The sequence below is a fragment of the Oncorhynchus masou genome, chromosome 17 (assembly GCF_036934945.1).
Source record: "Oncorhynchus masou masou isolate Uvic2021 chromosome 17, UVic_Omas_1.1, whole genome shotgun sequence".
Classification (NCBI taxonomy): Eukaryota; Metazoa; Chordata; class Actinopteri; order Salmoniformes; family Salmonidae; genus Oncorhynchus; species Oncorhynchus masou.
Genome location: NC_088228.1, coordinates 13275524 through 13289741, shown reverse-complemented (window position 1 = coordinate 13289741; position 14218 = coordinate 13275524). Strand labels below are relative to the sequence as shown.

General features: G+C 41.9%; 1 protein-coding gene across 2 annotated transcripts in view; it reads right to left on the bottom strand.

Annotated features, from left to right (window-relative positions):
* LOC135558525 (microtubule-associated serine/threonine-protein kinase 3-like) overlaps positions 1-14218 on the bottom strand; it is a 62546-nt gene that overhangs the window by 27329 nt on the left and 20999 nt on the right. For both annotated transcript variants that reach the window (XM_064992387.1, XM_064992386.1), the window contains 4 exons: positions 13442-13462; positions 13193-13271; positions 3913-4070; positions 1190-1265 (listed from right to left, as the gene is read on the bottom strand). In XM_064992387.1, coding sequence (XP_064848459.1) covers positions 1190-1265; positions 3913-4070; positions 13193-13271; positions 13442-13462 — 334 coding nt within the window. The remainder of the gene's footprint in view (positions 1-1189; positions 1266-3912; positions 4071-13192; positions 13272-13441; positions 13463-14218) is intronic.

The window sequence follows — 14218 nt, the reverse complement described above, 5'->3', positions numbered from 1 at the left end:
CCACTGCAGTGTTGTCTGAAAACTTGATGATGGAGTTGGAGGCGTGCATGGCCATGCAGTCATGGGTGAATTGGGAGTACAGGAGAGGGCTGAGAACACACCCTTGTGCGTCTGTGTTGAGGATCAGCGGGTGGAGATGTTGTTTCCTACGCTCACCACCTGGGGGCAAGCGGTCAGAAAGTCCAGGACCCAGTTGCACAGGGAAGAGTCGAGACCCAGAGTCTCGAGCTTAATGATGAGATTGGAGGGTACTATGGTATAAAATGCTGAGCTGTAAATCGATGAAAAGCATTCTTACATAGGTATTCATTTTGTCCAGATGGGTTACGACAGTGTGCAGTGTGATTGCGATTGCGTTGTGTGTGGACCTATTGGGGCGGTAAGCAAATTGGAGTGGGTCTAGGGTGTCAGGTAGGGTGGTGGTGATATGATCCTCGACTAGTCTCTCAAAGCACTTCATGATGACGGTGAGTGCTACGGGGCGATAGTTGTTTAGCTCCGTTACCTTAGCTTTCTTGGTGGTGGCAGCATCATGCTGTGGGGATGTTTATCAGTGGCAGGGACTGGGAGACTAGTCAGGATAAACGTAAAAAGATTAACGGGGCAAAGTACAGAGAGATCCTTGATGAAAACATGCTCCAGAGTGCTCAGGACCTCAGACTGGGGCAAAGGTTCACCTTCCAGCAGGACAATGACCCTAAGCACACAGCCAAGACAACACAGGAGTGGCATCGGGACAAGTCCCCGAATGTCTTTGAGTGGTGCAGCCAGAGCCTGGACTTGAACCCGATCAAACATCTCTGGTGAGACCTGCCAAGCTTGTAACCTCATACCCCAAAAGACTCGAGGCTGTAATCGCTGCCAAAGGTGCTTCAACAAAGTACTGAGTAAAGGGTCTGAATACTTATGTAAATGGTTTATTTCCTTTTATTACATTTTTTATATTTCAAAACATTTCTAAAAACCTGTTTTTGCTTTGTCATTATGGGGTAGTGTGTGTAGATTGATGAGGGAAAACAACAATTGAATCCATTTCAGAATAAGGCTGTAACGTAAGAAAATGTGGAGAAGCAGATCAAAGTGAAATATAAAAGTAAACAAGATCAACGTATTTAGAAGAGACGTGTACATGATGAATCTATTGATGTGCTAGGAAAAGCAGTGTGGCGAGTCAGGAAATAACACCTACCTTCGGAAAGCGCTCTTTGTAAACGTGATTCATCATTACAATCTCATTATCAAAGGTGCCACATGTCCGACCAGGGCTGGAGGAAGACAAGACAATCACAGTCCAATTCTTCATTTGCGTATGAATAATCTTAGCGTTATGACTATTAGAACTTTCAAACAGAGTAGAAATTCAAAAGTACCGGTAAGCACAAAAAAACATCAAATGCCACTTTTGGCGGAGTTTAGTTCAACAGTTATGTAGTCATGAACACACTTGTTGTCTTCACTTGTGTTTGATTACATGGGTGCCCAGGAGTGTAGGGCTCCCCCTTAATAAATCAGTGCAGTTGTTACTGTAATTTAATTATACCAATGTGTTTTCATTAATTTAATTCCCTTAATCTATTTTATGAGAATTTGTAAGATTCTTGTTTGCATAAAATAGACGGAGACCAGTCTTATCAATAATAGGTAACAGAATTTATTCTCAGAGCGCGCTGCCATGTTACAACGAGCAACAGTTTATATACAATAACAAGACGTCATTTCATTGCTTCTAGAATGAATGCCCTCCTCCCGACCGAGACAAAGGGAACTTTAAAAGTTCATTCTGAGTTCATTCTGACCCACTAGCACATACACTTAGCTGACAGTTCTGACCCACGATCCCCAATAAGCTGACAGTTCTAATTAACAGAAAACCTAGGAATGCACTCACAGCCTTATCTAAAACACCCCAGAGCTCAGTTTTGTCGGTTCAACCATAGGTTAACTACCTTATCTGTTTACTTAATCCACAAACCATTCCTTTCTTCCTAGTTCGAATGGTGTTCATTAACTTTAATTACTCCTTGTCCGTGTCACACAATCCCTTCTTATGAACTCATATTGTTAATCAGATATAATAAAACAGAGTATAAGTTTACTTAGTTACAGTTTCATTTAAAATAAGACTATTGTTCAGTCATTATATCATAATTTTCCTAACAGCAGTCTCTTCATCACCCTGTTAACCTTTAAAAAGTTGCAAAATGCAGAAATCCCTCCGCCATTTCCTGGTTGTTAACATTCCAATAGTTCATGTGACGAAACAAGCAGTCATTGTAAACATTGTACCATCTAAACCGCTGTGAAATATATTTTCCATAACCCTAAATATTGTATTTTCAGCAGTTTGAAGCTGGTGTACAAAACCGAAAGTGAAAGACACAAAAACTAAACTTAACAGGAAGCATAGAAATAGCACACATAGAACAGATCTACCGCTTCTTATACTTGCTTTCAATGAGAATGACAGATCTATAACTCACATTTCTATGCGAATTTGGTCAGGTTGCCCAATAAGTTATACACTGCAGCTTTAAAAAATATCAACATTTGTCCAGACAGTTGTTCTTTGGCGTGAAATATCTGAGTAATATAACCCTTTGCCTTGTTTGAAATGAATATGAACAGCATTAAAAATTCTCTTCATTTTGTTAAATAATGTCTCAAAATGGCTTAAGGACAACAAAGTCAAGGTATTGGAGTGGCCATCACAAAGCACTGACCTCAATCCTATAGAACATTTGTGGGCAGAACTGAAAAAGTGTGTGCGAGCAAGGAAGCCTACAAACCTGACTCAGTTACACCAGCTCTGTCAGGAGAAACGGGCCAAAATTCACCCAACTTAGTGTGGGAAGTTTGTGGAAGGCTACCCAAAACGTTTGACCCAAGTTCAACAACTTAAAGGCAATACTACCAAATACTAATTGAATGTATATGAACTTCTGAGCCACTGGGAATGTGTTGAAAGAAATAAAAGCTGAAATAAATCAATTCTCTCTACTATTATGCTGACATTTCACATTCTTCAAATAAAGTGGTGATCCTAACTGCCCGAAGACAGGGAATTTTTTATAGGATTAAATGTCAGGAATTGTGAAAAACTGAGTTTAAATCTATTTGGCTAAGGTGTATGTAAACTTAAGACTTCAACTGTATGTTTACAAATGCAACAACGGGCTCCTTTGTATGTACATTTGTTGTCATATTATCGTGTTTGTGAGAGACTGGTTGCTCTCATAGCACTGTCTAGTTAAAATGCTACATATAATGGCCATGGAACTTTGGTGGCCTGTTGACTAAAATCTGCCCTATATATCTATCAAGCACAGGCCGGTCTGTGGCCCACGCAGTACACGTCACAGGAAACCTGACCACATCAAAGCACAGCAGAACTCACAGACACTCCTAACGCCTGTACAACTGCCTCTTTCTAACCACCACGAGAACCAGATGGGTCAGAGACACGTCTGTGTTTTAATGAGGGGTGACTAATTGACAAGGAGACACCATGATGTAAGAGCATAAACACTATTATGCAAACAGAGCCTGGATGGCTGGATGAAGTCAACAATCTTGTTATTCAATAGCTTATGCAAAGTCAATAGAAAAGCCTTCACCTCTATGCACAGATAAGAATCCACACAAATGTTTGTCAAAGGAAGTACTGTGATTGAGATAAAGCCAATAAGTAAGAAGTTACTGTACTTCATAAATAAAAGTAGTCAAAGCAATTTCAGCAAAGTACATTTTCCCAATGAAAATACGTCTTGTCCGAACATTAGGAAAAATGTGTTGACCTCATTCCAAAATAGGACTTCTTGATATGTGATTACCTTCGAGGTGTGAAAACATCCTATAAATTTATTATTTTATCCCTTTAAGGGTGTTGGTGATCTGATTAGTGGGTGTGCCTACCTGAGACTGCGGGAGCGGAGCCTCACGGGGGGTGAGGGCTGCCCCTCCTCGTCCGCTACACTCTCCGTGCTCCGGAAGTGTTTAAACAGGAAATGAAGCTCATCTGCCGTGGGCTGGAAGGGCAGCTGGTGCAAGAGCTCCTGGGAGGAGGAAGAGGACTGGGGGAGGAAAAGAGAGGATAGCGAGAGAGAGAGAGGATAGCGAGAGAGAGAGAGGATAGCGAAAGAGTGAGAGGATAGCGGGATAGCGAGAGAGAGAGAGGATAGCGAGAGAGAGAGGATAGCGAAAGAGTGAGAGGATAGCGAAAGAGTGAGAGGATAGCGAAAGAGAGAGGATAGCGAAAGAGAGAGGATAGCGAAAGAGAGAGGATAGCGAAAGAGTGAGAGGATAGCGAGAGAGAGAGAGGATAGCGAGAGAGAGAGAGATAGCGAGAGAGAGAGAGAGAGAGAGAGGATAGCGAAAAGAGAGAGGATAGCGAGAGAGAGAGAGAGAGAGAGAGAGAGAGAGAGAGAGAGAGAGAGAGAGAGAGAGAGAGAGAGAGAGAGAGAGGATAGCGAGAGCGAGAGATCAGTATGTGTTTCAACATATTACATGGCCCTTGAGGCCTTGATACAGCAACAAGCCAGAGCTCGGTAAATACACTACCATTCAAAAGTTCGGGGTCACTTAGAAATGTCCTTGTTTTAAAAGAAAAAAAATTGTCCATTATAATAACATCAAATTGATCAGAAATACAGTGTAGACATTGTTAATGTTGTAAATGACTCTTGTAGCTGGAAACGGCTGTTTTTTAATGGAATGACTACATAGGCATACAGAGGCCCATTATCAGCAACCATCACTCCTGTGTTCTAATGGCACGTTGTGTTAGCTAATCCAGTTTATTACTTTAAAAGGATAATTGGTCATTAGAAAACCCTTTTGCATTTATGTTAGCACAGCTGAAAACTGTTGTGCTAATTAAAGAAGCAATAAAACTGGCCTTCTTTAGACTAGTTGAGTATCTGGAGCATCAGCATTTATGGGTTCGATTACAGGCTCAAAATGTCCAGAAACAAAGACCTTTCCTCTGAAACTTGTCAGTCTAATCTTGTTCTGAGAAATGAAGGCTATTCCATGCGAGAAATTGCGAAGAACTGAAGATCTCGTACAACGCTGTGTACTACTCCCGTCACAGAACAGCACAAACTGTCTCTAACCAGAATAGAAAGAGGAGTGGGAGGCCCCAGTGCACAACTGAGCAAGAGGACAAGTACAATAATGTGTCTAGTTTGAGAAACAGACACCTCACAAGTCTTCAACTGGCAGCTTCATTAAATAGTACCCACAAAACACCAGTCTCAACGTCAACAGTGAAGAGGCGACTCCGGGATGCTGACCTTCTCGGCAGAGTTGCAAATTAAAAGCTATATCTCAGACTGGCCAATAAAAATAAAAGGTTAAGATGGGCAAAAGAACAGACACTGGTATTCTGTCTATAATAGTGGCCAGCACAGTCACCGGATCTCAACCCTATTGAGCTGTTGTGGGAGCAGCTTGACCGTATGGTACGTAAGAAGTGCCCATCAAGTGCCCATCAAGCCAATCCAACTTGTGGGAGGTGCTTCAGGAAGCACGGGGTGAAATCTCTTCAGATTGCCTCAACAAATTAAAAACTAGAACGCCAAAGGTTTGCAAGGCTGTAATTGCTGCAAATGGAGGATTCGTTGACGAAAGCAACGTTTGAAGGACACAATTATTCTTTCAATGTAAAATCATTATTTATAACCTCGTCAACATCTTGACTATATTTCCTATTCATTTTGCAAATAATTTCATGTGTTTTCATGGAAAACAAGGTCATTTCTAAGTGACCCCAATCTTTTGAACGGTAGTGTACGTGCATGATGCAATCAAATACACACCCTTCATATACTCATTATCTATGTTCATTTTAAAAGTGCTGACAAAACAGTGTTGCATAGACTTCAGTTTAGCTCAGGTCTGAAAATAAAGGAGATTATGGCTGAAAAGATTTCCCTTAGGAAATGTAGACCATCACACTGCTTTACTATGCATTATACTGTGAGACAAATGCTAATGCTTAGTAGATAAACTGTCTTTGATGCTTCTACAGAGCTAACTATATCTCTCAGTTAAATTGGATTTTGTGGGAATGTGCAATAAGGGCACAACATCCTACATCCAGTTGGGTCTAAAAAAAGGATTCTGTGAGCTTTCAGTGTGTCACCAGAACCTGTATGTCTATCCACGACAGACCAAGGCACTGTTGGCTGTGTGTATTTTTCATTTCAAACCAAATGCACGACACACAGACAGAGTGGAAATTATGAGCCCAAAATTATAAGCTCGTGTTTCACAAGAGGCGAGGATCCGAGGCTCATCTGACCGGAGGAACGCTCCCGAGGAGGAAACCGGAGGCACCCGTACCTTGTGCTACATAGAGAGGTTACTGACACTGGGCACTGAATGGGGTATTGTGTGGGAGGGACTGACCTCACTGCCATGCATTTAGCCATAGAAAATCACAGTCCAGAGTTAGGGCCCTGGTTAGGACGGGCCCTGGTTAGGACGGGCCCTGGTTAGGACGGGCCCTGGTTAGATGCCCTGGGTTTGACTTCCTGTATATTGTGCAGTACGAGGAAATGTGCAACATCATCGAGTACTTTTCTCTGGCTGGTGATGTACAGTTTTTCCACAGGTCTTGGGTTAATTATTAACCTGAGTTTCCCTACATTTCCTGGGTTTCCAACACCCAAACTTTCCATTCAAACCAATATGTGACTAATTATCTTGGGCTGGGGAAAAAATTATAGCTAGGAAAAGGGGCCGCAACACTGAAATGGTGCTGGGAGAAACACAAGCAGTGCAAAGGCACCAGCCAATGCCCTGACACCTATTTTTTATTCAAATTTAGGTAATTAATGAATTTTAATCATGAGGGTAAATGAATAAATCATTGTGCAAAAACATTTAAAAACAGTGTTGTCATCTTCTGAAGTTCCTGTCTTAAGTCAGCTCTACCATAACTCCCTCAAGCCAAAACACTGATGAAAAGCTTAAGATGGATGAGGAGGGCTTGCGAGGTGTTTCATCAGTATTACTGTTCTCCCATGAGGTGACTCTTGTTCCCTGCTCTTTTGACTCGGTCGCACAGCTGGCTTACATAATTCACAGACATGCTGAAAGGAAACCACGGACACAACTTTTTGTAGGGGACACAGCCAGTGGACAACAGAGATGAACATAAACCCATCCTTTGGTGAATCATAAATGGCCATGTGAAGGCCAGGAGACTTAAACCCGGGAACAGTGAAAATGGTTCACTTTGTTAAAGCAATGCCCCTGAACTCTTGTGTATTTTCTGCACTATGCAATGATATGATGGGTAGCGACCAGGTAATGCTTTTACAACATACAGAAGTGCGCTGGTTATCAAGGGGCAAAGTATTGACACTTTTTTTAATTTAGAGACTAGCTTAAAGTTCTTTACTGACCATCATTTCCACTTGTCTGACCACTTGACTGATGATGAGTTTCTCACAGGACTGGCCTATCTGGGTGATGTTTTTTCCCCCCCTCGCCTGAATGATCTGAATCTAGGATTACAGTGACTCTCCGCAACTATATTCAATGTGCAGAACAAAATTGAAGCTATGAATAAGAAGTTGGAGCTCTTCTCTGTCTGCATTAACAAGGACAACACACAGGTCTTTCCATGATTTTGTGTGCAAATGAACTCACGCCTACGGACAATGTCAAATGTGATATAGCGAGGCACTGAAGTTGGGTGCACAATTACGCAGGTACATTCGGATGACACAAACAACTGGATTCGTTATCCCTTTCATGCCCTGCCTCCAGTCCACATACGGATATCTGAACAAGAGAGCCTCATTGAAATTGCAACATGCGGTTCTGTGAAAATGTCATTTAAATCAGAAGCCATTGCCAAATTTCTGGATTGGGCTGCGCTCAGAGTATCCTGCCTTGGCAAATCACGCTGTCAAGACACTGATGGCCATTGCAACCACATACCTATGCGAGAGTGGATTCTCGGCCCTCACAAGCATTAAAACTAAATAGAGGCACCGACTGTGTGTGGAAAATGATTTAAGACTGAAACTCCCTCCAATACAACCCAACATTGCAGAGTTATATGCATACTTTCAAGCACACCCTTCTCACGAACTTGTGGTGAGTTATTCACAATTTTCAATGAACAAATAAGGTTTTATATGTAAGATGGTTAGATAAATATTAAAATGATTTATTATTATTAGTGCCCTGGTCCTATAAGAGCTCTTTGTCACTTCCCACAAGCCGGGTTGCGACTATAACTCACACTCATTCTTATGTTTAATGAAATGTATTGTATAGTGTGTGAGGCAGGCTTACAATGATGGTAAAAAAAACATTGAGAGTGCGCTGACCCTGTTGCTAGAGGGGGTACAGCTGGCGGTTGAATGTTTGAAGGGGTACGGGACTATGAAAAGTTTGGGAACCACTGCTTTAAGACATGAAGGTCAGTCAACACAGAACCAGAGTCTGCTGCAGAGGATAAGTTAGAGTTACCAGCCTCAAAAAAATATATATATAAATATTAAAAAATAATTAAAAAATAAATATAAATAAATAAACATATATATTTTTTTGAAATCGGCATTTAACTGCACCTCAGATTGCAGACCAAATAGATGCTTCACATCTTCACACAGAGTTCAAGCATCAGACACATCTCAACATCAACTGTTCAGAGGAGACTGCGTAAATCATAAGGTAGGCCACTTGATTTGAACAAAGTGGACAGGCGAACATGCATAACGTTGGGGATGGACAGAAGGGTGTGTTCATAACAATTTCAACTGTTCTACCTTGTTAACCAGCAAATAAATCCAAGTTTATTAGACTTTAAATATAAAGATTAGCTGGTTAGTAGTGCGTGAGAGATTGTTTATGAGACCTAGCTGTGTTAATGTTCTATAATGCCTGCTACAAGATGTTGGTCATTATTAGTGAACGTGCATTATGCATGGTTCGTTATGCATGGATCTGTTAAAAAGCCATCACTAGTCGGCTACCACCCGGTTACTCAACCCTGCATCTTAGAGGCTGCTGCCCTATGTCCATAGACATAGAATAGCAGAGGCTCCTCAGAGGAAGAAGGGGAGGACCATCATCCTTATGGAATTTAATAAAAATAGTGAAACATGAAAAAAGTGATCCTTTTTAGATGAAACTATACTAAATATATTCACGTTGCCAAATAATTAATTAAAACACACTGTTTTGCAATGAAGGTCTAAAGTTACGTCAACAGCACTCTGTAGGGTAGCACCATGGTGTAGCCAGAGGAGCTAAACTCAGCAAAAAAAGAAACGTCCTCTCACCGTCAACTGCGTTTATTTTCAGCAAACTTAACATGTGTAAATATTTGTATGAACATAAGATTCAACAACTGAGACATAAACTGAACAAGTTCCATAGACATGTGACTAACAGAAATTGAATAATGTGTCCCTGAACAAAGTGGGGGGGGGGGGGGGTGAAAATCAAAAGTAACAGTCAGTATCTGATGGCGCCACCAGCTGCATTAAAAGTACTGCAGTACATCTCCTCCTCATGGACTACAACAGATTTGACAGTTCTTGCTGTAAGATGTTACCCCACTCTTCCACCAAGGAACCTGCAAGTTCCCAGACATTTCTGGGGAGAAAGGCCCTAGCCCTCACCCTCCGATCCAACAGGTACCAGACGTGCTCAATGGGATTGAGATCCGGGCTCTTTGCTGGCCATGTCAGAACACTGACATTCCGGTCTTGCAGGAAATCCCGCACAGACCGAGCAGTATGGCTGGTGGTATTGTCATGCTGGAGGGTCCTGTCTGGTCCAGCGACGGTGGGTTTGTGCCCATAGGCGACATTGTTGCCGGTGATGTCTGACAAAATAGGAATTGGCTATGAGGGACCAGTGAAATATACCTGCTGGAGTGCGTGCTGCGGGTGGGTGCTGCAATGGTGACAAGTGGGCTGAGATAAGGCGGGGCTTTGCCTAGCAAAGACTTGTAGATGACCTGGAGCCAGTGGGTTTGGCGACGAGTATGAAGCGGGGGCCAGCCAACGAGAGCATACAGGTCGCAGTGGTGGGTAGTATATGGGGCTTTGGTGACAAAACGGATGGCACTGTGATAGACTGCATCCAATTTGTTGAGTAGAGTGTTGGGTGCTATTTTGTAAATGACATCGCCAAAGTCAAGGATCGGTAGGATGGTCAGTTTTATGAGGGTATGTTTGGCAGCATGAGTGAAGGAGGCTTTGTTTTGCAAAATAGGAAGCCGATTCTAGATTTAATTTTGGATTGGAAATGAGCGTGGCTGAGGTGCACCCATGACCAGCTCGGAAGCCAGAATACATAGCGGAGAAGGCACGGTGGGATTTGAAATGGTCGGTAATATGTTTGTTATCTTGGCTTTCGAAGACCTTAGAAAGGCAGGGTAGGAAAGATATAGGTCTGTAGCAGTTTGGGTCTAGAGTGTCTCCCCCTTCAAAGAGGGGAATGACCACGGCAGCTTTCCAATCTTTGGTGATCTCAGACGATATGAGAGCGAGGTTGGCTAGTAATAGGGGTTGCAACAATTTTGGCAGATCATTTTATAAAGAGAGGGTCCAGATTGTCTAGCCCGGCTGATTTGTAGGGGTCCAGATTTTGCAGCTCTTTCAGAATATCAGCCATCTGGATTTGGGTGAAGGAAAAATGGGGAGGCTTGGGCGAGTTGCTGTGGGGGGTACAGGGCAGTTGACCGGGATAGGGGTAGCCAAGTGGAACGCATGGCCTGCCGTAGAAAAATGCTTATTGAAATTCTCAATTATTGTGGATTTATCAGTGGTGACAGTGTTTCCCAGCTTCAGTGCAGTGGGCAGCTGGGAGGAGGTGCTCTTATTCTCCATGGACTACAGTGTCCCAGAACTGTTTTGAGTTTGTGCTACAGGATGCAAATTTCAGTTTGAAAAAGCTAGGCTTTGCTTTCCTAACTGCTTGTGTATATTGGTTCCTAACTTCCCTGAAAAGTTGCATATCACGGGGGCTATTTGATGCTAATGCAGTACGCCACAGGTTATTTTTGTGCTGGTCAAGGGCAGTCAGGTCTGGAGTGAACCAAGGGCTACAGTGGGGCAAAAAAAGTATTTAGTCAGCCACCAATTGTGCAAGTTCTCCCACTTAAAAAGATGACAGAGGCCTGTAATTTTCAATATAGGTACACTTCAACTATGACAGACAAAATGAGAAAATCACATTGTAGGATTTTTAATTAATTTATTTGCAAATTATGGTGGAAAATAAGTATTTGGTCAATAGCAAAACTTTCTCAATACTTTGTTATATACCCTTTGTTGGCAATGACAGAGGTCAAACGTTTTCTGTAAGTCTTCACAAGGTTTTCACACACTGTTGCTGGTATTTTGGCCCATTCCTCCATGCAGATCTCCTCTAGAGCAGTGATGTTTTGGGGCTGTTGCTGGGCAACACGGACTTTCAACTCCCTCCAAAGATTTTCTATGGGGTTGAGATCTGGAGACTGGCTATGCCACTCAAGGACCTTGAAATGCTTCTTACGAAGCCACTTCTTCGTTGCCCGGGCGGTGTGTTTGGGATCATTGTCATGCTGAAAGATCCAGCCACGTTTCATCTTCAATTCCCTTGCTGATAGAAGGAGGTTTTCACTCAAAATCTCACGGTACATGGCCCCATTCATTCTTTCCTTTACACGGATCAGTCGTCCTGGTCCTTTTGCAGAAAAACAGCCCCAAAGCATGATGTTTCCACCCCCATGCTTCACAGTAGGTATGGTGTTCTTTGGATGCAACTCAGCATTCTTTGTCCTCCAAACGCGACGAGTTGAGTTTTTACCAAAAAGTTATATTTTGGTTTCATCTGACCATATGACATTCTCCCAATCTTCTTCTGGATCATCCAAATGCTCTCTAGCAAACTTCAGACGGGCCTGGACATGTACTGGCTTAAGTAGGGGGACACGTCTGGCACTGCAGGATTTGAGTCCCTGGCGGTGTAGTGTGTTACTTTGGTCCCAGCTCTCTGTAGGTCATTCACTAGGTCCCCCCCGTGTGGTTCTGGGATTTTTGCTCACCGTTCTTGTTATCATTTTGACCCCACGGGGTGAGATCTTGCGTGGAGCCCCAGATCGAGGGAGATTATCAGTGGTCTTGTATGTCTTCCATTTCCTAATAATTGCTCCCACATTTGATTTCTTCAAACCAAGCTGCTTACCTATTGCAGATTCAGTCTTCCCAGCCTGGTGCAGGTCAAACATTTTGTTTCTGGTGTCCTTTGACAGCTCTTTGGTCTTGGCCATAGTGGAGTTTGGAGTGTGACTGTTTGAGGTTGTGGACAGGTGTCTTTTATACTGATAACAAGTTCAAACAGGTGCCATTAATACAGGTAACGAGTGGAGGACAGAGGAGCCTCTTAAAGAAGAAGTTACAGGTCTGTGTGAGCCAGAAATCTTGCTTGTTTGTAGGTGACCAAATACATATTTTCCACCATAATTTGCAAATTAATTAATTAAAAAATCCTACAATGTGATTTTCTGGATTTTTTTTTGTCATTTGTCTGTCATAATTTGAAGTGTACCTATGATGAAAATTACAGGCCTCTCATCTTTTTAAGTGGGAGAACTTGCACAATTGGTGGCTGACTAAATACTTTTTTGCCCCACTGTATATATTTACACTCTGGTCAGACATTGCTCGTCCTAATATTTCTATATTTCTTAATGTCTTATTTCTCCATTCTTTTACTTATAGATGTGTTAGATTTTACTGCACTGTTGGAGCTAGTGATTATTACAAAAACGCAGGTTAAACTATTTTGATAAAATGTGTGGGTCTTATGATTGTGGATGGTTTATATTTAGCCTAGGTATAATTTCACAAGCTCTTAACTCATTAGATTATTGTTAACTATTTGAAATGCAGTATATTTTACCTTTAAATTATACAACAAAACGTACTGTATATATTATGAATCACACATAAATTTGAAAAAAATCTATATATGTCTTATCTGGACTTCCTGGTAGCAACCTTAAATACTGAACTTAAACAGCTACATTTCCTGTGGGTTTACTGTACAACATGGTGTTGCTCAATAAACATTTCATTGTTAGTTATATTGAGTATTGACGACAATGCCAAACGCTCCCTTGTTGGTCTTTGAGGAAGAAGGGCTTACATATTTAATGAGGAAGAGAGGGACGACTTACTGACACTGAAGAGCTGGGGGGGTTGGTGCCATAGCCGGACGAGGGGACGGAGGCAACAGACCATCTTCGCCCATCCGCTCTGGAAGAACCAGGAAAGAACAAAGTACCTTATGAGCTTTTAAATTTCATACATATCCTCAAGATTTAATCATGAAGCACTACCAAAGGCTGTTTAACATGATTAAAGGAGGTATACATGTTTGTTTTTTAATCGACAAAACAGGAAAAAAGGATCAAATGTTTTCCTACCTTTCAGTGCGGGCCAGGTGGCTGGTTTAACACATTATGAGGAAGAGCCAGAGAGAAAGAAAGGAAAAATTAGGACACAAACACATTCACTGACACCGTGAAGCTGTCAGAAGCTCACGACCTGGCGTCAATGTGCTGAACACCTGACAAGATGCCATGAACCCAATGGTACATGCTTAAATGAGTCATTTCTCAAACACACACACACACACACACACACACGTTTCACCACCCTTCAGCTCAACCACTTTTGTAGCAGAAAACAAATAATTCAGTCATTGTCTATGTGAATGCAGCTGCCACTGTATTGAAGCCATTGAATGCAGTTTATCATAGTGCAAAAGGTTCAGTACACATCATTGCATTTTGTATCAAAGTACAAAGTAGGCTGGTCATTCTTGTAGTCTCGTAGATCATGCATTAAGCTCTTTTTGTCTATAAAAGCCCTCTTGCATAAACTTCCGCCATGCCTTACTTAATTGTTAACCTTCAGACATATAATTTACCAGACTCGGACCCATTCAATCTCCGCCGAGTTTGGTAAATCTTCCAAGTGGGTGCAAAGATGCCATCAAGGCAAAGAGTGGCTACTTTGAAGAATCTCAAATAACATATTTTTATTTGTTTAACACTTTTTGGGGGGGTTACTACATGATTCCATATGTGTTATTTCATAGTTTGTCTTCACTATTATTCTACAATGTAGAAAATAGTAAAAAATAAAGAAACCCTGGAATGAGTAGGTGTCCAAACCTTTGACTGGTCCTGTGCATGTGT